The sequence below is a fragment of the Triticum aestivum genome, chromosome 3D, assembly GCF_018294505.1.
Source record: "Triticum aestivum cultivar Chinese Spring chromosome 3D, IWGSC CS RefSeq v2.1, whole genome shotgun sequence".
Taxonomy (NCBI): domain Eukaryota; kingdom Viridiplantae; phylum Streptophyta; class Magnoliopsida; order Poales; family Poaceae; genus Triticum; species Triticum aestivum.
In genome coordinates, this window is record NC_057802.1 from 231228576 (window position 1) to 231255213 (window position 26638).

Consider the following 26638-nt stretch of genomic DNA (forward strand, 5'->3'; position numbering starts at 1 on the left):
ATCTGATAGATATGATAAGATAATATTTTTGGTATTTTTATGATAAAGATGCAGAGTAAAGAAAGCAAAATAAAGACAGCGCCAGAAATAGCTTGTTGACGGGAGATTAATATGATGGAAAATAGACCCGGGGGCCATAGGTTTCACTAGTGGCTTCTCTCATGAGCATAAGTATTACTGTGGGTGAACAAATTACTGTTGAGCAATTGATAGAATTGAGCATAGTTATGAGAATATCTAGGTATCATCATGTATATAGGCATCACGTTCGCGACAAGTAGACCGACTCCTGCCTGCATCTACTACTATTACTCCACACATCGACCGCTATCCAGCATGCATCTAGAGTATTAAGTTCATAAGAACAGAGTAGCGCTTTAAGTAAGATGACATGATGTAGAGGGATAAACTCATGCAATATGATATAAACCCCATCTTGTTATCCTCAATGGCAACAATACAATACGTGCCTTGCTGCCCCTACTGTCACTGGGAAAGGACACCGCAAGATTGAACCCAAAGCTAAGCACTTCTCCCATTGCAAGAAAGATCAATCTAGTAGGCCAAACCAAACTGATAATTCGAAGAGACTTGCAAAGATAACCAATCATACATAAAAGAATTCAGAGAAGATTCAAATATTGTTCATAGATAAACTTGATCATAAACCCACAATTCATCGGTCTCAACAAACACACCGCAAAAGAAGATTACATCGAATAGATCTCCACAAGAGAGGGGGAGAACATTGTATTGAGATCCAAAAAGAGAGAAGAAGCCATCTAGCTAATAACTATGGACCCGAAGGTCTGAGGTAAACTACTCACACATCATCGGAGAGGCTATGGTGTTGATGTAGAAGCCCTCCGTGATCGCCTCCGGCGGAGCTCCGGAAAAGGCCCCAAGATGGGATCTCACAGGTACAGAAGGTTGCGGCGGTGGAATTAGGTTTTTGGCTCCGTATCTGGTAGTTTGGGGGTACGTAGGTATATATAGGAGGAAGAAGTACGTCGGTGGAGCAACATGGGGCCCACGAGGGTGGAGGGCACGCCCGGGGGGGTAGGCGCGCCCCCCTACCTTGTGCCTTCCTGGTTGATGTCTTGACGTAGGGTCCAAGTCCTCTGGATCACGTTCGTTCCGAAAATCACGTTCCCGAAGGTTTCATGCCGTTTGGACTCCGTTTGATATTCTTTTTCTGCGGAACTCTGAAATAGGCAAAAAAAAACAGCAATTCTGGGCTGGGCCTCCGGTTAATAGGTTAGTCCCAAAAATAATATAAAAGTGTATAATAAAGCCCAATAATGTCCAAAAACAGAATATAATATAGCATGGAACAATAAAAAATTATAGATACGTTGAAGACGTATCAATGGGATTCTCCTCTTTTTACCTATAGTTACCTTACGTGCGTTCTCTGCTCTCTTAGAAACTCCCACATTTTTTCCTTTGCTCCCCTTCCTCTTTTGCTTGCCCTGCATCAAATTTTTCCCAGCATTAAAAGTAAACGCCACATTACCATTTGTTGTCTCTTGAGCAGCCAGCCTAGTAGCAACAGCCCCTGAAAGAGCCTCCAGCACACCGGGCATGAATAATAGCCCATCATGTTTAGCAGCGGCTGTAGCTGCACCCTATGAATGGCTGCCTCCACCCATCGGATGGATCCCCTGACCCTCCTGGCCAGTAGGATATCCACTATGGCCAGCAGCAGCAACCAACGCCTTGGCATGGCTGGGTACTACCGGCCGCAGCAGCTCGCGGCCCTCCTGGCCATGCAGAACACCTGGATGGGTGCAACCCAGCACTGCCAACCCTTGGCCCTCCTGGCCAAGGTTAGCAGGGGCAGCCAGAGCCCCTGGTCCGCCTGACCGGGAGCAGCTCCAAAAGGAGCCGGCGAAAGAGCCACAGGAACCCGACCCCTCCTGGCCGAGTGGGAGGCCCCCTGGTCATGCGTTGCACCAGGACGAGTCCTCCAGGGGCGTGTGGCCCTGGACCGGAGCAGCCAGCGCGCCCACCTGGTCCACCTGACCAAGTGACGCACTAGCCGGAGCATGCGCCAGGACCTCCTGAACCCGGCCCTTCTGGCCGGCGGTCGTCTTGGCTGAAGTAGCGGCTCCCTTATCAGAGACTGTGAGACCACTCACGGCAGTGGCCACCTTGACGATGTCCATGGGCTTGGCGTTATTGTTGTTGTTGTTGGCGATGCTTGTAGTCGGATTCTTGTCGCCGCGAGAGTAGTTCCCGAAGAGGAGACCCCTCCTACTAGCACCTTGGCTCTTCCAGTAGGGCTCAACACTAAGATTTCTAGGGAAGCAAGCTACTCCTTTCTCACCTGGGATTTTACAAAATCTCTGAGAAGTATGACCCACGATCCCACAAAACTCACAGTACAAAGGTAGCTTCTCATACTTTACATCAAATTTAAGTATCTTTGAACTACCTAAAGGGGTAAACTCTACAGAAGTCTTCAGAGGTTCATGCAATAAGAGCTTCACGCGCACACACAAATATTTTTCAACGATTACATGGTTACGATGCGATACCTCCAGCACCTCTCCCAATTGATCCTCGAGAGACCACCCTATACTCCCCGTCTTAAGCACGAACGGAAGATCTCGTACCTGGACCCATATGGTCATGACGCCAAGGTCTACCTCTGTCGGGTCGCCCTTGCCGTCGAACTCGGCGAAGATGAGGCCATCCCGCTTGAAATGCCATGGCTGCGCCTTAAGCACAAACCGACGGTCACTCTCAGCGGCGAAGTTGAGGATGAACCTCCCGTCGTCGCTGGCCACCTCTTGGAAGGTGGTCGCCCCTTGGTTCTTCCAACCCGTGTTCCGGAGATCGTCGAGGATGACCCTTGGGTTGGCCTGGAAGGGGGAGAGGAGGCGTCCAACCACGAGGAAACCACTGATGGCCTTGCGGGCAGCCTCCATGTCAACGACCAGAGGACGGCTCCCTGACATCTTCGTCCCCAACTGGTTATGCATTGCCAGGTGGAGAGACGAACCAGCTTGGGCAATGGCCGACGGGGAACCCATCCCCGCCGCAGCATCTGTCACCCCCCTCGAACCCTCTCCACTCACTGGTTTCTTCCCCAAAATATCACACACATTCTTTCCCTGACCCTCCATGGCACACTCCCCTCGGTTGCAGCAAGATTTAGAAAGAGAAGAGAGCAGATGCTGCTGCACTGGTGATAACAATGAGGAGGAACAACCTCTCCCGAACCCACAAATATAGCAGGCCTGGGCCCCCTTCCACACAGCCTCAATAACGAAATTGATGATATTAATCACGAGTAAAAGGCCATGAATGAGCAGTTTCCTAATAACTCCAGCGAGTAAAACTCCCTTTCCCTCAAATGATTCACAAACGGGCAAAGTTGGATCCAAGAACGAGATCACAAACAAATCCCGCTGAAAACTCGTACTAAAACCTGGAATGGATAAATTAACTAGCAAAACTGCATGAATTGCCTGTGAATCCCAAGCAGAAATCTCGCCCTCTGAAACACTCATGGAGCCTCTGAATTCTATCCTATTATCCTCACAAGATGTCGGCGGAATCCCACCTGCCAAAAAATTCGCTATTCCCCTATATGATCCCCACTGATTCCTCTCCTTACTTTCCAAACTAGAGAAAGAAACTACCAAATATTCAGGATTAAAGACCACCTCGAAATTTTTCCCCAAATCCCGAGTCACCAGATCAGCAGTTTCTATAGCGAAATTGGGCCCAGCCGGACCTTCCTCGTGCGAATCAGAGGATATCTCACCTGCCAATTTACGGCACAAATCCTTCACTCTTCTCCTTGAATGCTTGAGGCATCTTTCCCGATTTTTCGCCATCTTGATTAACCTCCTCGATCTTTCCCGAAAGGCCTTCCACTCCTGACCGCTGAAGACGCCCCCGATAGGGCCATCTCCAGGAGGCGACGCCCCCTTATCCGGCGGAGCCGCCGTCGATGGGGCCGCCATCTAGGCCGCCAGGATTTCCGTCGCTGCGAGGTCGCCGGGGCGGTCGCGGGAGCCCCCGAGAGGGCGAGTTTTTTCTCGTTTTCCCGTAACTTGTTTTGTGTCTGCTCGTGATTTCATCCTCAGGTTAAATATGTGTTTTTTGCCCTCAAGTCCAATTCTGTCTTGATGTATAGACTCATCATGGGCCAAAGTAATATTCACGAGGCCCAGCAAGTAGACTCTCCTCGCTATCGAGCTTTGGCCTACAACCACAATCCCTGTCTTGTCTCCAAAAAAAAACCACAATCCCTGTCCTCTCCTCCGCCATCGCCACCGCCACCTCCTCCCGTTCTTCTCCGGCCGCCGCCTCAGACTTGGTGCCCGCGTGCTGCCACCCGCAGGAGCCGCAGATGGCGTCTTCGACGTCCACCCTAGAGATCGAGGCTCGCGAGTACGTACAAACCCTTCTTTCTTTTCGTGCCCTACACCTTACGGCAACGAAGGCAACCAAAGAACCCTAAACCCTACGCGCCTTTTCTTGAATCCGCCCATTCTCACACGAACCCCTCTAGTGCTTAATGTTTCTGCAGCCCATCTGCGGCTTACACAGTGAAGCGGGAGATTGTGATTTCCATGATGTTTGCTAAATCTATACTAGTAACTTATTTTGAAGAGGAAAATCTGGAAAGCTGGGGTTTGATTTGTTTCTTGCATCCATTGATGCAGCGTGGTGAAGATAATGCTGCAGTTCTGCAAGGAAAACTCGCTTCATCAGACGTTCCAGACCCTGCAGAACGAGTGCCAGGTCTCGCTCAACACGGTGGACAGCATGGACACCTTCATCGCCGACATTAATGCTGGGCGCTGGGATGCCGTGCTGCCGCAGGTTGCCCAGCTGAAGCTGCCGCGCAAGAAGCTTGAGGACCTCTACGAGCAGATTGTGCTGGAGATGGCAGAGCTCCGTGAGCTTGACACGGCCCGTGCAATCCTTCGCCAGACACAGGTGATGGGGGTCATGAAACAGGAGGAACCCGAACGATACCTCCGACTAGAGCACCTCCTTGTCCGGACATACTTTGACCCGAATGAGGTTGGTAGCCTGCTTTGCTATTTAGTTATTGTTAATTTGTTGTGCTATTGTTCTTAACTGTGAAATGCTGGGATGTCACTCTGCCAACAGGCTTACCAAGAATCTACCAAGGAAAAGCGACGTGCGCAGATTGCCCAAGGTTAGGCTGCTGATTGTCTTTTCTTGAGGCATATATGTTAATGATTCTCATACTTAGTAGAGAAGTTTGAGTGCTTCTTGATTCTGAGATATGCTACACTTTCAGAATGTAACATAATTCCTGTGTTCCAAAATATAAGGTGTACTGATTTTTTTCAAAAAGTCAAACGTTTCTATGTTTTACCAACTTCAGTAGAGAAATATATCAATATCTACAGTACCAAATAAATAAAATATAAATTATATATCATGATGAACTTAATTATGCTGTATTGTGGATATTGATATTTTCTCTACTAGCACAAAGGCCCGTGCGTTGCAACGTGTACAAAAGAAAAATGCTTAGAAACCTGAAAAACAATTCACCACTTAAACAACTTTGCAAGTAGCAAAACAACATTTAATATAATCAAAAGAACCAAGGACCATATTCTCGAAACAAAGAGAGAAAATCAGGTGATGTTTAAAGAAAGAAAGAAATTCCCTTAATTGCGTAAGGTTAGAAGCAAAATGATGTGCCTCGTGTTCTTGTTTTGGTAATCTGAATATTTCTATCTCTACACAACAATGATACTCACATATACCTGTCACAAGGAGTTGACACCTAAACTGATAAAAAAAACTGTCTTCTGGCTCCGTCTCAGTGATACGCAAAGATACAGGTGATAGACTATTTCTAGGGGCTTGATGCTGGTGTAAAGATTTTCGTTTTTGTTTGACATGCTTCCTGGTCAAGGTTGGACTGGGAGAAGGTCGGGCACACCACACTTTCTTGTTTTTGCTGAGAATTTACATGCGCTTTTACATGAAAATAAGCTCAATGAGCATCTATTAGAAAAAGTTTGAAAATGGATTTCAATCACACGCTAGAGGTAAAGAATGATACAGAACAACACACATATGAACAACACCGACAGGAAAGTAGGTCTAGGCATGTGCGCAAAGCTGCTCGAGTTGCTCCTCGAGTGCAAATCCACTCTCTAGTGAAGTCATAGATGTTTCATAGGCCTTTACTGAATTGTTGAAGCCTGTTCGGAATTCCACTGCAAATACTATGGCTCCAATGTTTCAGTATCGAGTTAAGTAGTTAACAGTATAGCAGTGATAAATCATAAAATTCACAGCAAGCTGGAGCCTAAGTCGCTTCTAAAACCATATACCAAGTAGGATATCCGGTCCCTTCTAGCCATTTCATAGATTGTTTAATTTGTGAGCGCTCTGCAAAAAATAGAAACAGGAATTTCAGTCAAACATGCATTATAGACAAAATGCAGTTGCTCCTTTTGGGCAGGGGCTGCATGTGTAGGGCTTTGCTTTGGATTTTTCCCTCTGGTCCTCTAAGTATCAATCGACAAGGTAGTACTGAGACTGAGAGTTACAAAAGAATTTACTTCAAAAAGATTTATATGCCTGTTGCCATGAATTTTCTAGACAGTAATAATGTTCCGTGAAAGCTCCAATCCATCACTTTCTCCTCTCTTTTTCCCAAATGGAAATGCAAGCATCCGTTCTCAACTTAACAATTCATCAAGAAAATTAAAATTAAAAATGGTACGTACCATTTGACATCGCTTCTGAATAATTAGAAGACCTTGTCAAAGGACCAGAAAACTTATATGTGAAGCATCATCAACAAGGCGACGATGGTTCATGAAGACTAATTCTGGTGTTCTTCAGCATATACTTATCTGAATTCAAACTTTATGGCGTCATAATACTCTTTGCTTTTTCCTTACGGTGACAAGGGTTAGATCTCTTAAGAGGGTGAGGCCAATCGGTAAACAGAGGGAATGACACTTCCCCACCACACAAATACTATTGCATCCTTTAGCAATCAGTATGCACAGGAAGCCCAGTATTGCTTTTGCATCCTTTCAGAAAACTAAATACAGTACTATTTAGACCGCACAAATCCCATAGAACAAATATCTGCGAGGACAAAACAACAGCTTTTAGCATAGGAACACTCTCCTTAGGAAACGGTGGATACATGGTACGGACTGCAACAATTCTCAAGCAATAAGAATAGACGTGAAAAAGAATGAAGAGAGCTTTTCAGAAGAAAAAAAAGGACTGACATTTGTTTTCATGAACTCTGCCTTCCAAATATATTCTAGGACATATGTGCGTTGCAACGGGGTGACAAAATTCAGCCTTTAAATGAAAATAGCATTAGTATAAAATACTGAAGTTGTTCAACCAGTGCCCGTTTATTTATGCCAACTGGGAGGCCTTTGCTTATTTTTCGTTTCACAGACCACAGTCGCTTTTATTTTTCGTTTAGCATACAACAATCCTGCTCAATTGAGATATTCGTTTCGTAGCCCACAATCCCCTTTATTTATGTCAACTGGAATTTTTCGCTTCAGAGCCCACAATTTCCTTTATTTATACTAACCGGGGTTTTTTGATTCGCAGCCCACGACCCCTTTTATTTAGGCCTGCCAAGATTTTTCGTTTCGCAGCCAACAATCCCCAACTCCTTTTATTTATTACGCCAACCGGGTGATACTTTTTCCTAAACACAGCTCACCCTCCGTTAGTTTATTCTCAGGCTGCTTGTTAATTCTCATACTTACAGGCATATATAAATTGATAGAATTAGTTTTTTTTAACTTGATGGAATTAGGTGTAAGAAGCAAGGTGGGACTATTTAATCTGTTAACAAACTTGTTTTATAAGCATGAGTAGATTCTGCACAACTTGGCCCAAAAACATCAGCGTCGCAGCGAGGCCCAATAAGAGCACGAATCAAACTTGATTGTTCTTTGGTTGGGTTCCAGATCTAGGAAGCTTCATGTGTAATGGTATGATTGCAAGGACATAGCAGTTGTAATGGATTGTGAAATGAAAAATGGGCAGAACAATCTGATTATTTATCAACCATGTTTCTACTTTCTTTATAGCAGCAAGAGGTTCTGCTGAATATAAAGAAAAAAAATGCCTTCATCATAAATAGATACGTCTCAGTTTTGATGTAAATAATTTATGTGCTAGTCTGCTACTCCCTCCGTTCGGAATTACTTGTCGCAGAAATGGATGTATCTAGACATATTTTAGTTCTAGATACATCCATTTCCGAGACAAGTAATTCCGAACGGAGGGAGTAGTATATATACATATATATCTACATGAGGGAGATGACACAGAAGTACAGCTGCAGAAATTTAATTCCAACGAATACCTTTCATCACTTTTGTACACCATACTACAGGTCACATCCATGTGATACAGAAAGGCTTATCTAACATGACAAAGAGGTCGCATTCACACCAATTTGAACAAAAATCAACAGTGCAAAAGAACAACAAATGAGTAATTCTTTGTTAGAGAAGCACATGTGGTCCTCTTAGTTCAGATGAAACTAAATTCAGGTTAATAGCAGTTAGGTAGTTTGTCAAACCCAAGAAGCTCAGTGACCTGTGTGACAATTCATGGCTTCATCATGTCCATCTGCACCTTTGACATGTTTATCTAAACACAATAAAAGAAGCAAAATAGAGTTTACCTTGGACCTGCATCAATACCCGCTCGACACTCTTCACCTCCCATTGAACATGAACCAAAAAACTTGTTGGTCGAGCTTGGGGGTGAACTTCCATATCTAGAGCATCTCAGGATGCTTGTTTGAGAATTGGGTATCCTGATCAGCCAACGTTCCCTGCAAAAACCATGGCAAACCAAACTACCTCTCAATGATCTGAAGAACAGGAAAAATTAATAGATACTCTGAAATCAAATGGCACATGTGGTTAGCGATCTAGAAATCCAAGATCAAATTATATATGGAGCCTTTGGCCAAACATTAGATGATACTTTGAATATGAGCATAGAATATGGCAATCCCACCTGAGAGGGTTGTGGTGTTCATATCCGTTCTCTCACTTGACCTGTTCGTGCTTTGTCCTTCCTCATCTCTGTTGCACCCCAATCCAAATCTGCAAGCATCCAAACCCATGGCAGAGAAGGGGATCTCAGAGGTTGGTACAAAAAATGAAATCCCCGAACAAATTGCTACCCATTCTTTCTGTTCCTCCTTCTATTCAACCTTAGAATCCTTTAATTCTAGATCTTAAATTTGTACACACCTGACGGGAGGACGTACATGGGGATGGAGGTGCCGGGGAGGCAGTACTTGAGCTCCAAATTGGAGACGTCCACCTCTGAGGCGGAGGAGGGTGGGGGTGAGGAGTTGGGGCGGGGGAGGAGGGGAAGAGCAGGGCAACGACGACACTGCTGGAGGGTAGCTGGAGAGGAAGACCGACTGCGCGTGGCGGCGTGAACACGCCATGGAATCCTATGCAAATCGGAGACGTCCGCCTTGAGGCGAAGGAGGCTAGGGGTGATGAGTTGGGGTGGGTGAGGAGGGGAAGAACAGGGCAACAGCGGCGCTGCTGGAGGGTAGGTGGAGAGGTAGACCGGCCGCGCGTGGCGGCGGGATTCATGGCGGCGGTGCCGTGCCGTCCCAGGAAGGACCCGTGCTGTTGTGCATACGCAGAGGAGAGGACAGGCTGCCATGCTAATTTTTTCCCTGAAGGCCAAGCGAGTCCCAAGCCCAAACACACGAAACGTTTTTCCTCTGTTTACCACTTCAGTACTGTAGCACGGGTTAATTATCAAAAGCGACAGGGACCTTTTGTAAAACGGCGCGATGGTGAACCCGACAGACTCAATCCGTGCTTTATTATTATTATTAGATAAGATTGGTCAAACGTAGAGAAGTTTGACTTTTCCAATAACACACCTTATATTTTGGAACGGAGCAATGGAGGGAATATTTTTGTTGAACATTTTTTAAAATTATAAGTTTTATTGTTCCATGTGCTGTTGAATACGAGGGACTTATTAATTGATGATTTAAAGTTGTGCAATGCTCATAGACATGTGTCCTACTTTTGCAATAATAGCCGCAATTGAAGTTCTGCCTTTCTGATCCTCAATACTAATGCTTCACCTGCCTTGCCGATGTCAGCAATCGCTTCTGAAGTTTCAGTAGTCCCACCAGCTCGGCTAATGGCACTGATTACCCAGGCTTTGAAATGGCAACAGCACCAAGGTACTCTCTTGGTTGCACGTTTTTAACCTGTGATACTGTGATGATCCCCGCATTGCCAATTGCGAACTCATCCTAGCTCCTTTTTCGTTCCTCTTGCATAGGTTTGTTACCCCCTGGCACACAGTTTGATTTGTTCAGAGGAACCGCTGCAATGAAGCAAGACGAAGAAGAGGCATATCCTACTACTTTGTCACATCAAATAAAGGTTATCTTGTGGCTGTATCAGCGAGCTTACATTGGCTTTTTCATGTACACGCCGGATTTTTGGAAACTGCAGAAGATAAATTATTGATAAACATATTTGATAATTGATATCAATGACTTTCAGAAGCCTAAAATGATGATTTCTTACTTAAGTTGACAGCAGAAGAATATTGACACAACTAATTAATGATATTTTTTGCGTTGGCTTAATTGCATGTGACTTTCATTGGGACATTATGGTGGTCCCAAAATTCTTTGGAAAATATCGATACAAAACACACTAGGACATGTCAACATGCTTTAAGATGTAGTTAAGGATTCTACCATCTTCACTTCCATGCTGAAAGGAGGATATAGAAACACATGACTGCCTGGAGAATTGCTGTTCTCAGGCTTTTCCTCATGGTTACAACTCGACATTTTGTTTTTTATTTCAGTTCGGGAAGAAAACCCACCCTGAGTGTGCTCGATTCTCACCCGATGGCCAGTACCTTGTTTCATGCTCAGTGGATGGAATCATCGAAGTAAGTTGGTTGCTAGTGTGTTTTACAGGTTAGCTCTTTTGTCGTACATGGCTAAATTTCATTAACATTTTCAGGTCTGGGATTATGTCAGCGGCAAGCTGAAAAAGGATCTTCAATATCAAGCCGATGTAAGGCCCTAGCATTGGAGCTTTTCGCCTTTAACATGGAATTTACATGAACCCTGTAATTGTGCATGTAGCCAAGCTATTCAAGATTAATAGCTTTTGAGGGACATCAATAAGTTGTGTTATTTGATTTAGATACTGACAAGATTGTTAGGTTCTGCATAACGTTTGTTTGAAAATACTTTCCAGGAAAGCTTTATGATGCACGAGGATGCTGTGCTCTGTGTTGATTTTAGTAGAGATTCTGAGATGCTGGCATCTGGATCACAGGATGGAAAAATTAAGGTACTCTCACTGTTCTCTCCCCCATCCCCCCACACCCCCTCTCCCTTGGCAATATTTATTGCAAGTTCACTGTTCCGAGTGGTCACGGTGTTTGTAGTCATGTGAACTGCTTGTAAGTGTGTTTGCTCAGAGACAAAGCCTGACCTCTTTACAGTTCTGATTGATTAACGTGCCGGCATGTGTTAATTGCTATATTTTTTCTTCCTCCTGTGGAGTGCAGTCATATTGAGTACATTTATGCATGGTATCATTGGTCATCTAATCATGTTCGACCATACAATCATCAGTTGGTAAAAGTACATCATTAGTCAATACACGCGGCCAACTAATTTCTTAGACCTTCATTATGGGTCATTATTTCACCAGCCATTCAGTCTGTTTGTGAGAAGAATTGCATTGCCGTATTTAACTGTTTCTTTTCACTGATTTTCAGGTTTGGCGTATACGAACTGGCCAGTGCTTGCGACGCCTCGAGCGTTCACACGCGAAAGGTGTTACAAGTGTTACATTTTCACGTGATGGAACTCAGATACTGAGTACCTCTTTTGACACTACTGCGAGGTTTCTTACAATACCACCAATTTGAATTCACAATGGATATATACTTATTTGCTTTTCACTTATTATGTTCTCATGACAAAGCATCGTCAAAGATTATATTTTGCATGTGGTGAGCTAGTGTTGCATTATTTGGGAAATCCTTGTGCTTTTGTCCATCCTTGTGTTTGAGGACTCGTAACATAGTGCAGCTGTCCCGTTAACCACTTCTGTTATTCTCATATGGGCGCTCTCTTTTCAGTCTCTTTAAGATAGTCCAGTTAAAAGATGTTTAGTTTGCGCACAGTATTCATGGCTAAATTGCATATCATTGAAATATTTGATCCATTTGAGAATTAGTCAAAATAAAATTATGGATTGTTTCCTGAACTGGGGGAAACAAAACTGCCTTTTCTCAGTGCATAGTTTTCTTGTCTAAAGTGGGAATGGAAAAGGATGAAAGGAGGCAAGACGATGGGCCCTGATTGTATCCCCATTGAGGTATTGAAAGGCCTCGGGGACATAGCGATAGTATGGCTAACCAAACTTTTCAACCTCAATTTTCAGGCAAACAAGATGCCAGAAGAATGGAGACAGAGTATATTAGTACCAATCTTCAAGAACAAGGGGGATGTTTAGAGTTGTACTAATTACCGTGGAATTTGGCTGATGAGCCATACAATGAAGCTATGGGAGAGAGTTATGGAGCATCGCTTAAGAAGAATGACAAGCGTGACCAAAAATCAGTTTGGTTTCATGCCTGGGAGGTCGACCATGGAAGCCATTTTCTTGGTACGACAACTTATGGAGAGATACAGGGAGCAAAAGAAGGACTTGCATATGGTGTTCATTGACTTGGAGAAGGCCTATGATAAGATACAACGGAATGTCATGTGGTGGGCCTTGGAGAAACACAAAGTCCCAGCAAAGTACATTACCCTCATCAAGGACATCGAACAAGTGATGTCGACACTGATGACTTCCCGATTAAGATAGGACTGCATCAGGGGTCAGCTTTGAGCCCTTATCTTTTTGCCTTGGTGATGGATGAGGTCACAATGGATATACAAGGAGATATCCCATGGTGTATGCTCTTTGCGGATGATGTGGTGCTAGTTGACGATAGTCGGACGGGGGTAAATAGGAAGTTAAGAGTTATGGAGACAAACCTTGGAATCGAAAGGGTTTAGGCTTAGTAGAACTAAAACCGAGTACATGATGTGCGGTTTCAGTACTACTAGGTGTGAGGAGGAGGTGGTTAGCCTTGATGGGCAGGTGGTGCCTTAGAAGGACACCTTTTGATATTTGGGGTCAATGCTGCAGGAGGATGGGGGCATTGATGAAGATGTGAACCATCGAATCAAAGCCAGATGGATGAAGTGGCGCCAAGCTTCTGGCATTCTCTGTGACAAGAGTGCCACAAAAGCTAAAAGGCAAGTTCTACAGGATGGCGGTTCGACCCGCAATGTTGTATGGCGCTGAGTGTTGGCCGACTAAAAGGCGACATGTTCAATAGTTAGGTGTGACGGAGATACGTATGTTGAGATGGATGTGTGGCCACGCGAGGAAGGATCGAGTCCGGAATGATGATATACGAGATAGAGTTGGGGTAGCACCAATTGAAGAGAAGCTTGTCCAACATCGTCTGAGATGGTTTGGGCATATTCAGCGCAGGCCTCCAGAAGCTCCAGTGCATAGCGGATGGCTAAAGCGTGCGGAGAATGTCAAGAGAGGTCGGGGTAGATTGAATTTGACATAGGAGGAGTCCGTTAAGAGAGACATGAAGGATTGGAGTATCACCAAAGAACTAGCTATGACAGGGGTGCGTGGAAGCTTGCTATCCATGTGCTAGAGCCATGAGTTGGTCACGAGGTCTTATGGGTTTCACCTCTTGCCTACCCCAACTTGTTTGGGACTAAAGGCTTTGTTGTTGTTGTTGTTGTTGTTGTTGTTGTTTTTTAACGTTCAGTGTGGATGGTTTACGAAATTATGTTTACAGCCTTCCTCTCCCTCTATGTTAACAAAGTTATATAAATCAGACTTAACAAAAGAATAAACCAGAACTTAAATGTATTGAGTAGTTGGTGAAATTTTCCCTGTTTTGAGTGGGAAAACAACCTGTGCAAGCACCACAAATCTGAACCATGAATTGCATACTGAATTGTGTTTGATTCTGCAACATCCTGCATTATGATGCATTTCTTCTCTTTTGCTGCTGCTGTGTTCATAGTTTCGGTCTTATATATTCCGTGCCTATCCTGTTTCTGCTTTAGCCCCTAAAAATAATTACAGGGTTATTCTCTTCATTTCTGCAGAATCCATGGCCTTAAGTCTGGGAAGATGCTAAAAGAATTTCGCGGTCACGACTCCTACGTGAACTATGCCATCTTTTCTACTGATGGCACCCGTGTTATCACAGCTTCCAGTGACTGTACTGTTAAGGTGCAGATCTTGTGTATCAGCATTTGAACTTCTGTTCCGATGAGAACTATTATTTATTAATTCATTAATTTCCCACATCTATTGTTCTGTATGGTAGACAATTGTATGCGCATCATTTATGATTTCTCGATGTAGGTATGGGATGTGAAAACAGCAGACTGTTTGCAATCATTCAAGCCTCCTCCTCCTCTGAGGGTAATCATTATTTTTCACATTGCCGGACTCCTTCCATAACACAGGCTTTCAGCCATGCTTTTTCTTATCCATATGTATTCTTAAATTTCCAGGGAGGAGATGCATCTGTTAACTCTGTCCATTTGTTTCCAAAGAATAGTGATCACATTGTTGTCTGCAATAAGACTTCTTCAATATACATCATGACTTTACAAGGACAGGTATACTGTTACCTTCACATCCCATCATGTTTTTCAAGTGCCTTTTTTTTGAAAAATTAAGTATTTCAGTGGAGCATACTGACATGGTATCGAGCTTAGGTTCTTTTTTTCTTTTCGAAAAATTAAGTATTTCAGTGGAGCATACTGACATGGTATGGAGCCTCCCCCTGTACATGTATATATAATGGCTTTAGCCTCTGGATAATACAAGTTGCATATTTCCCTGAAATGTATCGAGCTTAGGTTCTTTTTTTTTGCACGATTGCAACTCGTGCTGGATCCATCTAGTACTGCTGCTGCCGCTGTCTTCTTTCTGGCCTGCTGAACTTCTCCGATTCTCTCCGGCTTGGCCACACTGCCCTGGCTGTCCTCGCTCCTCAGGAAGTCGGTTCCCCTTCTCTGGTCTCCCCGTCCAGATCGAAGAGGCTTCTCCCTGTCCAGATCTAAGTGGCCGGGTCTGGCAGCCCGTACCTAGTCCGCTGCTTCCTCCTGTATTACCTTGCTGCCGCTGCCCTCCGCCTGCCTGGTCAACATCCCATCGCCCAAGGAATTCGGCGTCTGCAAAATCATTCTCGATCTGGTATCGGAGGTCCGCATCTCCGTCCCGGTCGTTGATTCTAGGCCGCCGCCTCGGCTCCCAGGCCAGGCCGCTGCCGCCCCGCCTCCCAGGCCCGGCCGCCGCCGCTCCGCCTCCTCCAGGTTAGGCCGCCGTCGCCCCGCCTCCTCCAGGCCTGGCTGCCGCCGCCTGAGTCCAGTCCGCTGTCCCGGCCGTCGTCGTCTCGAGGCCAGTGCTCCTCGGATACTTGCGGTTTGTGGGCGGTGTTGTGGCAAACGTGCGTGTGCCTCTGCATGTGTGGGTGGTTGACCTGATTTAGATAGATCGGTTGAGAGAGTAAAAAGAAGAGAGAGTAAACTGATACGATGTTTCCATCGGGCCTGCATCTCCGTCACTGCCCGCCGACTTCCGATGGTGTTCCCTATATTGATCCCGTCTCGCACATGTGACGTCGGTCGGTGCTTGGTACTCGTCCGTTGTGACGTTGTCCCCTACGGCATCTTCAGCAGACTGTGCTGGTCGCTATTCGTCGACTCTTCTTGCGGCTTCTGCCCGCGGTGGTGGTGCCTGCTCTACGTCGACTCCTCTCGCGGCTTCCGCATGCGGCGGTGACCGCTCTATGCCGACTCCCCCAGTGGCTTCCACATGCGGCACTATGTCGACTAACTACTCTCGGTTGATTCTACACACGGCTTCCATGGGTGGTGGCGACTGGTCATCGACATCAGGTGTTTGTACTTCGACATCTTCTATTGTGTCTCTGTCTGCGCGTGAGATTGCGTAGCTGCGATGCCTGCTTGCTGCTTGGGATTCTTCACCGACTGGTTCTGCAAGTTTCGTGACTGACTTTTCTAGCATTGAGAAACCATTCAGGTACATCCCCATGGATTCTTGATATTGGAGCGTCTTTTCATATGACTTATGATTCTTCTACTTTGACCTCCGTTCGACCTGTTCTTACTGTTGACGGCACTCCCCTCCCTGTAGCTAGTCGAGGTACTCTTAGCACTTCTTCATTTCATGTTCCCTCTGTCGCTCATGCTCCTCGACTTACCATGCAGCTCATATCATGTGGTCAGATTGTTGACTCTATTGTAGGGTCATTCTTGACTTTGATTCATGTTCTGTTCAGAATCGTCGCACGGGTTCTCTGCTTGGTGCTGACCCTCGACGCTCCGATGGTCTCTGGGAGCTTGACTGGCTTCGACTTCCATCCGTTGCCCCCGCCGCCAGTCTCGCAGCCCCTGCTACTGCATTTACCAGTCAGCAGTGGCATCATCGTCTTGGCCATTTATGTGGTTCTCGTCTCTTGTCTTTGGTTAATCGCGGTGTTCTAGGGTCTGTCTCTGGTAACGCTTCGTTGGATTGTCTGGGTTGTAGACTTGGTAAGCAGATTCAGCTACCCTATCCTCACAGTGAGTCAGTATCCGAGCGCCCTTTTGATCTCGTTCACTCTGATGTTTAGGGTCCGGCTCCCTTCGCTTTGAAAGGGGGTCATCGCTACTATATTATCTTTATAGACGATTTTTCTCGGTACACTTGGATCTATTTCATGTCTTCTCGTAGTGAGGTCTTATCTATATAAAAAAATTTGTTGCCATGGTTCATACCCAGTTTTCTACTCTTTGTGTTTTTCGCGCAGATTCAGCTAGTGAGTATATTTCCCATGTGCTGTGAGGATTCCTTGCTGAGCAAGGCACTCTTCCTCAGTTCTCTTGTCGTGGTGCTCATGCTCAGAATGGTGTGGTTGAGCGCAAGCATCGTCACCTTCTTGAGACGGTGCGTGCGATGATGATCGCCGCCTCTCTTCCGCCTCACTTCTAGGCTGAGGCCGTTACCACTTCCACCTATCTCATTAACATTCAACCATTTGCTGCTCTACAGGGTGGTATTCCTCTCGAGCACCTTTCTGGTCGTTCTCCTGATTATTCGACGATTCTTTTGTTTTGCTGCGTTTGCTATGTTTTGCTTGCTCCTCGTGAACGCACCAAACTAACTGGTCAGCCTGTTGAGTGTGTCTTTCTCAGATACAATGATGAGCATAAGGGCTAGCGGTGTTGGGATCCTGCTGGTCGTCGGATGTGTATTTCCCGGGATGTGACCTTTGATGAGTCTCGTCCCTTCTACCCGCGTCCATCCTCCTCGGCCTTTTCCATGGAGGACATCTCTTTTCTTACGTTTCCGGATAGACCTCCCTCTGTGCCCAGTATTCCTACTCCTCGTTCCGCGATTGCAGATCTGACACCGTCCTCCTACGATTTTTTCTCCTCCTTCATCGCATGACCCTCCACCTTCATCACCGATACCTTCCCCTTCTCCACCTTCATCATCGATACATTCCCCATCTCCACCTCCAATGATTCCACCTCTTCCCTCCTTTCCTTTCCATTATACTCGTTGTCTACGTGTGGTGGATAAGTCTACTGATGTGTCATCTTCCTCTTATGGTCTTCGTTCTCGGCCTTGTCCGCCCACTGACCGATATTCTCTTTCTCGCTATGGTCTTTTGACTGTTCTTGAGTCGACTTCTTATCGAGATGCTGTTGTTCATCCTGAATGGCAGTTTGCGATGGCAGAGGAGATTGCTGCCCTTGAGCGCACCGGCACGTGGGATCTGGTTTCTCTTCCTCCTCGTGTTCGTCCCATCACGTGTAAGTGGGTCTATAAGATTAAGACTTGCTCTGATGGTTCTCACGTTTCCTGATACACCTCCCTCTATGCCCCATATCCCTACCCCTCCTTCCCCCGTTGTTGCAGATATGTCGCCATCCTCTCCCACAGATTCTTCTCCATTGCGCATGACTCTCCACCTTCATTACTGATACCTTCCCCGTCTCCACCTTCATCACCGATTCCTTCCCCGTCTCCACATTCATCAACGATGCCTTCCCTGTCAACATCGATGTCTTCCCTTCTCCACCTCCGGTGGTTCCTACTCGTCCCTCTTTTCCTTTCCGTTCCACTCGCGTTCACGTGTTGTGGATGCGTCCACTAATGTGCCATCTACTTCTGGTGTGTCGTCTTCCTCTTCTCAACTGACTTATGGTCTTCGGGCTCGGCCTTGTCCTCCTACTGGCCGCTATTCTCCTTCCTGATATGGTTCTTCGGCTATACTTGAGCCTACCACTTATCGCGATGATGTTGTTCATCCTGAATGGAAGTTTGTGATGGCAGAGGAGATTGCTGCACTTGAGCGCACTGGCACGTGGGATATGGTTTCTCTTTCTCCCCATGTTCATCCCATCACTTGTAAAGTGGGTCTATAGGATTAAGACTCGCTCTGATGGTTCTCTTGAGCGTTATAAAGCTCGTCTTGTGGCTCGTGGCCTTCAGCAGGAGCATGGTCGTGATTACGATGAGACTTTTGCTCCTGTGGCCCATATGACCATTGTCCGCACACTTCTCGCCGTGGCCTCTATCCGCCATTGGTCCGTGTCTCAGCTTGATGTTAAGAATGCCTTCCTTAATGGTGAGTTGCGCGAGGAAGTTTATATGCAGCCACCACCTGGGTATTCAGTTCCTGATGGCATGGTTTGTCGTCTTCGTCACTCTCTATGGCCTTAAGCAAGCCTCCCGCGCTTGGTTTGAGCGTTTTGCCTCTGTGGTCATTGCAGCTATTTTTACACCTAGTGCTCATGATCCAACGCTGTTTGTCCACCTTTCTGCTCGTGGTCGCACTCTTCTCCTATATGTTGATGACATGATCATCACTAGCGATGATCTTGAGTATATTGCCTTTGTCAAGGCCCGTCTGAATAAACAATTTCTTATGTCTGATCTTGGTCCTCTTTGTTACTTTCTTGGGATTGAGCTTTCCTCCACCCCTGATGCCTTTTTTATTTCCCAAGAGAAGTATATCCATGATCTTCTTACTCGTGCGGCTCTTAGTGATGAAACACTGTTGAGACTCCTATGGAGCTTAATGTTCACCTTCGTGCTTCTGATGGCGAGCCCTGTCTGACCCGACTCATTATCGTCATCTTGTTGGGAGTCTTGTCTATCTCGCCGTCACTCGTCTGGATATCTCCTATCCTGTCCATATCCTGAGTCAGTTTGTTTCTTCTCCCACTTCGGTTCACTATGGTCATCTTCTTCATGTTCTACGATATCTTCGTGGCACGATCTCTCACCGTCTCTTCTTTCCTCGTTCTAGCACGTTATAGCTCCAAGCCTATTCAGATGCTACCTTGGCTAGTGATCCTTCGGATCGCCGTTCTCTTTCTGCTTACTGTGTCTTTCTTGGTGGTTCTCTCATTGCCTGGTAGGCGAAGAAACAGACCGCCGTTTCCGGTTCAAGTGCAGAGGCTGAGTTGCGAGCTATGGCTTCTCACGGCATAGATGACTTGGTTACGGTGGTTACTCGAGGATTTTGATGTTTCTGTCACTACACCTACTACACTCCTGTCAGACAGTACATGTGCTATCATTATTGCGCGGGACCCGTGAAGCATGAGCTTACCCAGCATATTGGTGTTAATGCTTTCTTTGTGCGCGCTGATGTGCAGGACCATGTTATTGCTCTTCAGTATGTGCGTTCTGAGTTACAGCTGGCGGACTTCCTTCATGAAGGCCCAGACTAGAGCGCAACATGGTTTTTACCTCTCCAAAGTCAGTGTTGTGGATCCACCATGAGTTTGAAGGGGGGGGGGGGGTAGAGTTATATTTATTGTGTCCTTTTGCATTCTGCCCTTTGGCCTCCCCCTGTACATGTATATATGATGGCTTTAGCCTCCAGATAATACAAGTTGCATATTTCCCTGATATCTATCAGGATATTTAGGACATCACAAATCCAATAGAAATAGGAAGATAAAACGTATGCTTGGTTTGCAACGCCAAAAATTGCTAAAAGTAGGCAACTTTTTTAGAGGTGGGTATGGCAATTTGATAGCCAATATTTTGTGCTGGTCCGGCTTTAAATTAATAAAGCCACAAGGTAGCATCCACATAGGTTCCGAACCTTACAAACCATTAAGTTCAAATGACACAAGACAGCAAAGACGAAATACGGTAAGTCCAAAATACAGGAAGCAAGGAACGCAAAATATGTCTCCACTTGAATCATCATGTCCTTCCTCCCGGCGCAAACTGAAGACACCAAAAGTAAAGACCAGCTACATGGATTGACGAGCAAGCGTTAAAGTGTTGCTGATCTTCTCCATGGTTTCCCTCATGCGCTCAGCATCACGTTGCTTCCCCAACGGTGTCCACATCTGTAGGAAGAGATGACATTTGAAAATAACGTCAGCGGGGTAAGCATGGAATTTCTTTTCAATCGTAATTTTGTTCCAGGTCGTCCAAACAGACCACAGAAGCGCCCCTACGCAACGCCACACGATCCATGCACTAGACCCCCTCTGGGTTTGTAGTAGAGCTAGCAGATCCGAACCCGACGCTGGGTTCCAGTTCTGGTGAAACGCGTCCCTAACAGCGCTCCAAGCAAACCTAGCTAAAGCGCATTGAAAGAAAACGTGGTTCGCATCCTCCTGTAAACCACAAACAGCGCAAGAACCATTAGATGGGCCATTACGCTTGGCCACATTAGCCGACGTCGGAAGACGATTTTTAAACATTTGCCACAAGATCTTAATCTCGAGTGGTATACCAGCCTTCCAAAGCCCCCTAGCTATGTCCAAGGCGTTTCCCTCCGTCAACTTGGAGTACAAGGGTTTTACCGAGAATTTATGGGACGCGGACAGGCCCCAGGTGACCAAATGAGCCCCTGAGCTGAGTTGTCTGTTTCTGATTTTGGCCACCAGCTCGTCCCAGCTTGTCGCTTCCAGCGAAGAGAGGGATCGCATAAAGTTTATTGCCGGCGGTGAGGTACTAAGGGCATCGCCCACCATCACGTTAGTGTCCGTGGCTAATTGGAAGAGCAGAGGGTAGGATTGCCATAGCGGCCTTGCATCTAATCAGTTATCTAGCCAAAACCGAGTGGACATGCCGTTATTAATATCAAAATGGGCCCCTACCGAAAATGCCGGTCGGACCGCTTGGATCCCGTTCTAAAACGCCGAGCCCGAAGGTGTCGCCTTAAACAGATTTCCATCCGGGAAGTATTTTGCCCGTAGGAGATCCGCCCAGAGCCCCGACTCGTTTTGGGCCAGGCGCCACCACCACTTGGTGAGAAGGGCTACATTCATAAGCTTGGAATTGTTAATCCCCAAGCCTCCGATTTTTTTTGGCCTACACACCGCCGCCCACTTGACCAAGTGATATTTCCGTTTGATTCCAGTTCCTTCCAAAAAGAACCTGGAGCAAGGGGTGTCTAATTTCGAGTGGACCCCACCCGCCAGAAGAAACATTCCCATGGTGAAAAATGGGAGGGAGGAGAGGCTAGAATTAGTAAGAATCAGCCTACCGCCAAAGACATAAACCTCCCTCGCCACGGGCTAACCCTATTAGCCACCTTGCCATAGAGTGGCTCCCACTCGGAGATCGAAAGTTTTCGATGGGAAATCGGAAGGCCGAGGTACTTCATCGGAAAGCCCCCAAGCTTGCAATTGTCCCATCCCTATGGTGATTACCTCACTTTTTAGAAAGTTTATTTTAAGCCCGGAAAGGAGTTCAAAAGCAAGCAACAACAACTTGATCGATGCGATACTATGGTTATCATGCTTGAAGAGAAGCATCGTGTCGTCTGCGTATCGCAGGTGGGTCACCCCTCCTGGAATGAGGTGGGCCACTAACCCTTTGATGTGCCCAGCCGCTCTGGCCTTGGCGAGCATTGCCGACAGGGCGTCCGCAATGAAATTGAAGATGAGCGGCGAGCTAGGGTCACCTTGGCGAAGGCCCCTTTTGTTGTGGAAGAACTTGCCCACCTCACCGTTAATCGTAACCGCCGTCTGTCCGCAGCTGACGAGGTGCATGATATGGTGAACAAAGCCTGCCTCAAAGCCCTTTTTGAGGAGAACCTCCCGAACAAACTCCCAGTTCACTTGGTTGTAGGCTTTTTCGAAGTCGAGCTTAAGCATTACGCCCTTCCCCTTGGTGCGCTATCTCATGAACTATCTCAAGGAGCGCGATCGGCCCCTCTATACTATTGCGTCCCTTAAGAAAGGCGGTTTGGCTTTTTAGGATCACTCATTGTGCAATTGGTGCCAGACGTGTGGTGTACGCCTTAGCACATAGCTTGAACGGGACGTTAATAAGAGTGATAGGGCTAAACAGCTTAATATTGTCCGCGCCCTTAACCTTAGGGATAAGACTGATAGCACTGTAGTTAAGGCGGACAGGTCCACCGTTCCTAGCGCAAAGCCATTAACTAACGCATAGAAGATATGCTTAAGGCTGGGCCAAAACTTTTTAAAGAACTCCACAGGCCAGCCATCGGGGCCCGGCGCCGTGTCCGTCTTCATATCTGTCAACGCCTTGTCAATCTCCTCCAGCAGGAAGGACAAGGCCAACCCGTCGTTCTCTGCCTGCGACACCCTCTGTAGGCACAAAACTTTTTCCTCGGCCGTTCCCAACAGACCAATGAAAAAATGATAGATGTGACTAGCAATTTCGTTTTGGGATACTAGGAGGCCATTATCCGAATTAAGGCGCAAAATAGAGCATTTACGCTTTCGACCATTCACATACGTGTGGAAATAGCTAGTATTCGCATCTCCCTTAGTCACCCATTTCACGCCGCCCCTACGACGCCAATATTCTTCTTCTACTCTCAGAATAGTGAGAACTTGGTTTTCAAGGGCATATCTATGTGCCCACTCGCTTTCGGAAAAGGGTACCGGCTTGTATGTCCAGCGCCGCAATCTCCTCTACAAGTCTAGCCCGCTCCTTCTTGGATTCACTTCCGTGGTTAGCCCCCCATCCACGTAGATAAGCGCGCAGAATGGCAGCCGCGGCAGTCCAGAACTCCGCCGGGCCACGTTGGTACCCTAAATGCGACACAATGAGCGACCACCGCTCATTAATCATGTGCTCGAAGCCCTCTGCCTCAAACCATGCTGTTTCGAAGTAGAACCTACTGCTATGACAAATGGATTCCTCTCCTGAGGAGAGAATGAGGGGGAGATGGTCGGATCCTATCCGTGTCTCCGCCACCAAGGAGCAAAGGGGAAAGAGAGCTTCCCACTCAGGTGTGAAGAAAACTCGGTCGAGAACGCTGTGAACAGGTCGCAATTGCTTGTTAGTCCAGGTATACCTAGCTCCTGTACGCGCAGCTTCTCGCAGCGTCGCTGCCGCAATCGCGTTGTTGAACATGGACATCCTCGCCCAGTCAACATTGTTGTTGTTCTTGTCCGCCCCCGAGCGGATCAAGTTAAAATCCCCACCCACGATCAAAGGGAGGTTGGCCGCTCGTTTGGCCCCCAACCAAATCTGTGAGCTCGTACAGAAACTCGGCTGATCTCGCATGGTCCGCCGGGCCGTACACACATACAATCACCCCAGACAGCCCGAAAACACGGTGTTGAATGGTAGCAGCAATAAAGAACACACCACACTCCCACACAGTTACATCACATGCATCACAATTACAACCCATTAAGAGGCCACCCAAGTGACCGGTGGAGGGCACCCATTGCCAATCAAAACGCTGTAGCGGGTCGAGTGCAAGTAGATCTCTGAAAGTAAAGTCTGCTTTAATCGTCTCTTGCAACGCCACTACATCGATACGCTCTTTAGCCATCTACTCTCTAAGCTGCGTGCGACGCCATACATGACCGCAGCCCCGAATATTCCAAAATATATAGCGCATTAAATAATACGATTTCGAAGGCGAACTCCTCTAGAGCTCACCGCTTTTGCCACGCGCTTCCTAGCCGGGGCATGGCTAGAAGAAGGAATAGCAGAGGCCTCCCTCTCCTCTGCTTCCCCATCGGGCACAGGTCCAGCAACAGCCCCAACTGGTGCCATGGACCCATCTGGTGCTGCCGCACACCTAGCAGCAGCCTCGGCAAGCGCGGCCTGGGCCTCCTCGCGTGCACGTACAAGGGATATGATATAGCCGTTACTAACCGTCACCGCAACGCCACTATTGCTCAAAATCGAAGCCAGGTGTTCATCCGAAAAGGCGTTTAAAATCCTGAAAGAGGACAGCGGGTTACCTGAGGCTTCCATGTTCTTGTCGGCGAGGCGGAGCTTGGCGCTTTCCATGGACGTCATGTCGCCCAACTTGGCCTTGGCCCGGACGCTGGGCGCACGCTGCACCACTGGAGTTGCCTTGGAGTGCTTGGCCTTGGCACCTGTCCCCGCCGCCCCGAGCTCGCCCCGCTGGACCGTCGCCGGTTCAGGGGCCAGAGAGGCTGCCCCCTTGGACAGCGGCTTCCTCCCCGCCGTCTTCTTGGGCTGCCCGCCCGAGCCACTCGAGCCGCACCGTCCAGATGCAGGCGTCATGTCGGACCCCTCGTTCAGAACGCAGGGCATGAGGGACCCCCCCCCCCCGCCCCCCTCCTTACCCCTTGGTGATTCCACCACCATTGGATTGGAGGCCAGCTCCGAGACCGGCAGTGACAGGTTGGAGCCATACTCATCAAAAGCTCCAGCCAGGGTGCGGGCCAGCGATGGAACACTCACCGCCGTATCTTGGGTTGCCACCACCAGAGCCCCGCCTCTCGGAGCGCCCAACTTGTCCCATGTTTCAGTGTCAATGGACGTGTCCCGGATACTGTCCTCAAGCTCGTCCTCCTGCACCCCCATATCCACATCGATATTCTCAGCGACGCCATGGTTCCCACCAGCAGCATCTTTATCCTTTCCGGGAGCGCCACCGCTATGCTTGTTGTTACCGCCCGGGGGGAGGGAATGGCCTGACTTGCCAGCATTGTTTGGGGGTTGTTTGTCCGAGGGGCCGGGCCCCTGAGCACCACCGTCAGCCCCCGCGCTTGGGCAAGCGCCCGAGCTCCACCTTGATCTGATAACCCTCATGGTTAAACCAAACTTCGACGACGCCGTTGAGCTTCTCTGGCGCTTTACACGCAAGCTTCATTTTCACAGGCCCCAACCTAGTGAGAGAGAGCTCGTTGACCACAATCGGACGACCCAACATCTTAAGCCCCTCCATGATGCACTCCACCCTGCGGTGTTTCTTGGGGATGCCGTGCAGCTTGACCCAGGCCTCGGGCATCACCATAGGCTGAACCTCTTCAGGCAGCATGTCACGCACCCTAGCCGTGATATCATTGATCGAAAGGAACAACTGCGAGGAGATGAACGGCTCCAGGTCCTTGGACGCCGACGTCTGTGTGTACGACAATAGGAGCATGGAGATATGGTCTCTCATCACATCTGCCTTCTCCCGTGGTGCTATGTCCTGGTCAGATTTGATCACCGAGTAGCCGCTTGAGGTACCAAAATACCCGCTATTGACAGTTAAGGCTAAAAATTACACCTCAAAAAAGACGAGGGGCGAAACCTACACAACCTGATTAAGTTGAGGGACGAAATATACACCTATATTTTTCTAAGAGTATCAGGTAGATCTTTGTCTTCTCAAAGGCTTGACATTATCTTTCTTGAACCCTTGGAAGTTATCTTTCTTGACCCTTAGAGACTAAGAGTTTCGTGGTTCTGGCGCTAATGAAGTGCATTGTAATTTAGGCTCAGTTTGCGGTGTAACTGTGCTAATGTTGAATTTATTATTGTATAATCTGATATGGAGAAGTAGCCACAAAATAGGAAAAAACTGGTTAGTCAAACGATAAAAGGAGAATGGACATGCATTGCCAAATTTATCCTTAGTGTTGAGCGTTATGATGAATTCTATCTTATGGTTATTCTTGCCTTGAAAATTTGTTGTAGGTTGTAAAGAGTTTCTCATCTGGTAAACGGGAAGGAGGGGATTTTGTTGCAGCTTCAGTTTCACCAAAAGGAGAATGGATATATTGTGTTGGTGAAGACATGTGAGGATATTATGTTTATTACTAATTGCTACATTCATTCATGCTGCTTCCGAGTTTCTTGATGATGATCCAGAGTTTTTCTACTTATCTTGTAGGAACATGTATTGCTTTAGCCAACAGTCCGGTAAACTTGAGCATCTAATGAAGGTTTGTAGGATTTCTCAAATGGAAATCTTTACCTGGTTGTGTTACACTGATTTTTATTGAAATGCTAAAAAACACCTTGACACCATTTCAGGTCCATGACAAGGATGTGATTGGCATTACTCACCACCCTCACAGAAACTTGGTTGCCACCTATGCCGAAGATTGTATGATGAAGATATGGAAGCCTTAATTACATTCATTCATTTCCAGTTTTATTAATCTGAGTGGTATTTTAGAGGATGCATTTGGTTCTTGTAATATTCGTACTGTAGCATATATAAAACCAGTTGGAGTGATTGATCATCAAACTCATTAAGCTACGGGAGAATTGCCGCA

At 47.0% G+C, this 26638-nt stretch overlaps 1 protein-coding gene across 2 annotated transcripts; it reads left to right on the forward strand.

The window, feature by feature from the left end:
• The first annotated feature begins 4191 nt into the window (after positions 1-4191).
• On the forward strand, positions 4192-26638 carry LOC123078294 (suppressor of mec-8 and unc-52 protein homolog 1). Of its 2 annotated transcripts, XM_044500752.1 has the most exons (16): positions 4192-4407; positions 4683-4761; positions 4843-5046; positions 5137-5185; positions 10157-10240; positions 10342-10445; positions 10882-10968; positions 11043-11096; positions 11283-11378; positions 11812-11939; positions 14231-14357; positions 14493-14552; positions 14645-14752; positions 26055-26155; positions 26251-26302; positions 26394-26638. In XM_044500752.1, exons 1-16 carry the CDS (start codon positions 4367-4369, stop codon positions 26490-26492), a joined length of 1473 nt encoding a protein of 490 aa, XP_044356687.1. In that variant the 5' UTR covers positions 4192-4366; the 3' UTR covers positions 26493-26638. The 2 variants fall into 2 exon arrangements, with proteins under 2 accessions (XP_044356687.1, XP_044356686.1); XM_044500751.1 differs by having other exon boundaries at positions 4683-5046.

Coding starts and splice junctions, on each gene's coding strand:
- LOC123078294 (XM_044500751.1), top strand. CDS start 4,367: ATGGCGTCTTCGACGTCCACCCTAGAGATCGAGGCTCGCGA. Junction 4,408..4,682: donor CTAGAGATCGAGGCTCGCGA/GTACGTACAAAC, acceptor CCATTGATGCAG/CGTGGTGAAGATAATGCTGC. Junction 5,186..10,156: donor ACGTGCGCAGATTGCCCAAG/GTTAGGCTGCTG, acceptor TGCCGATGTCAG/CAATCGCTTCTGAAGTTTCA.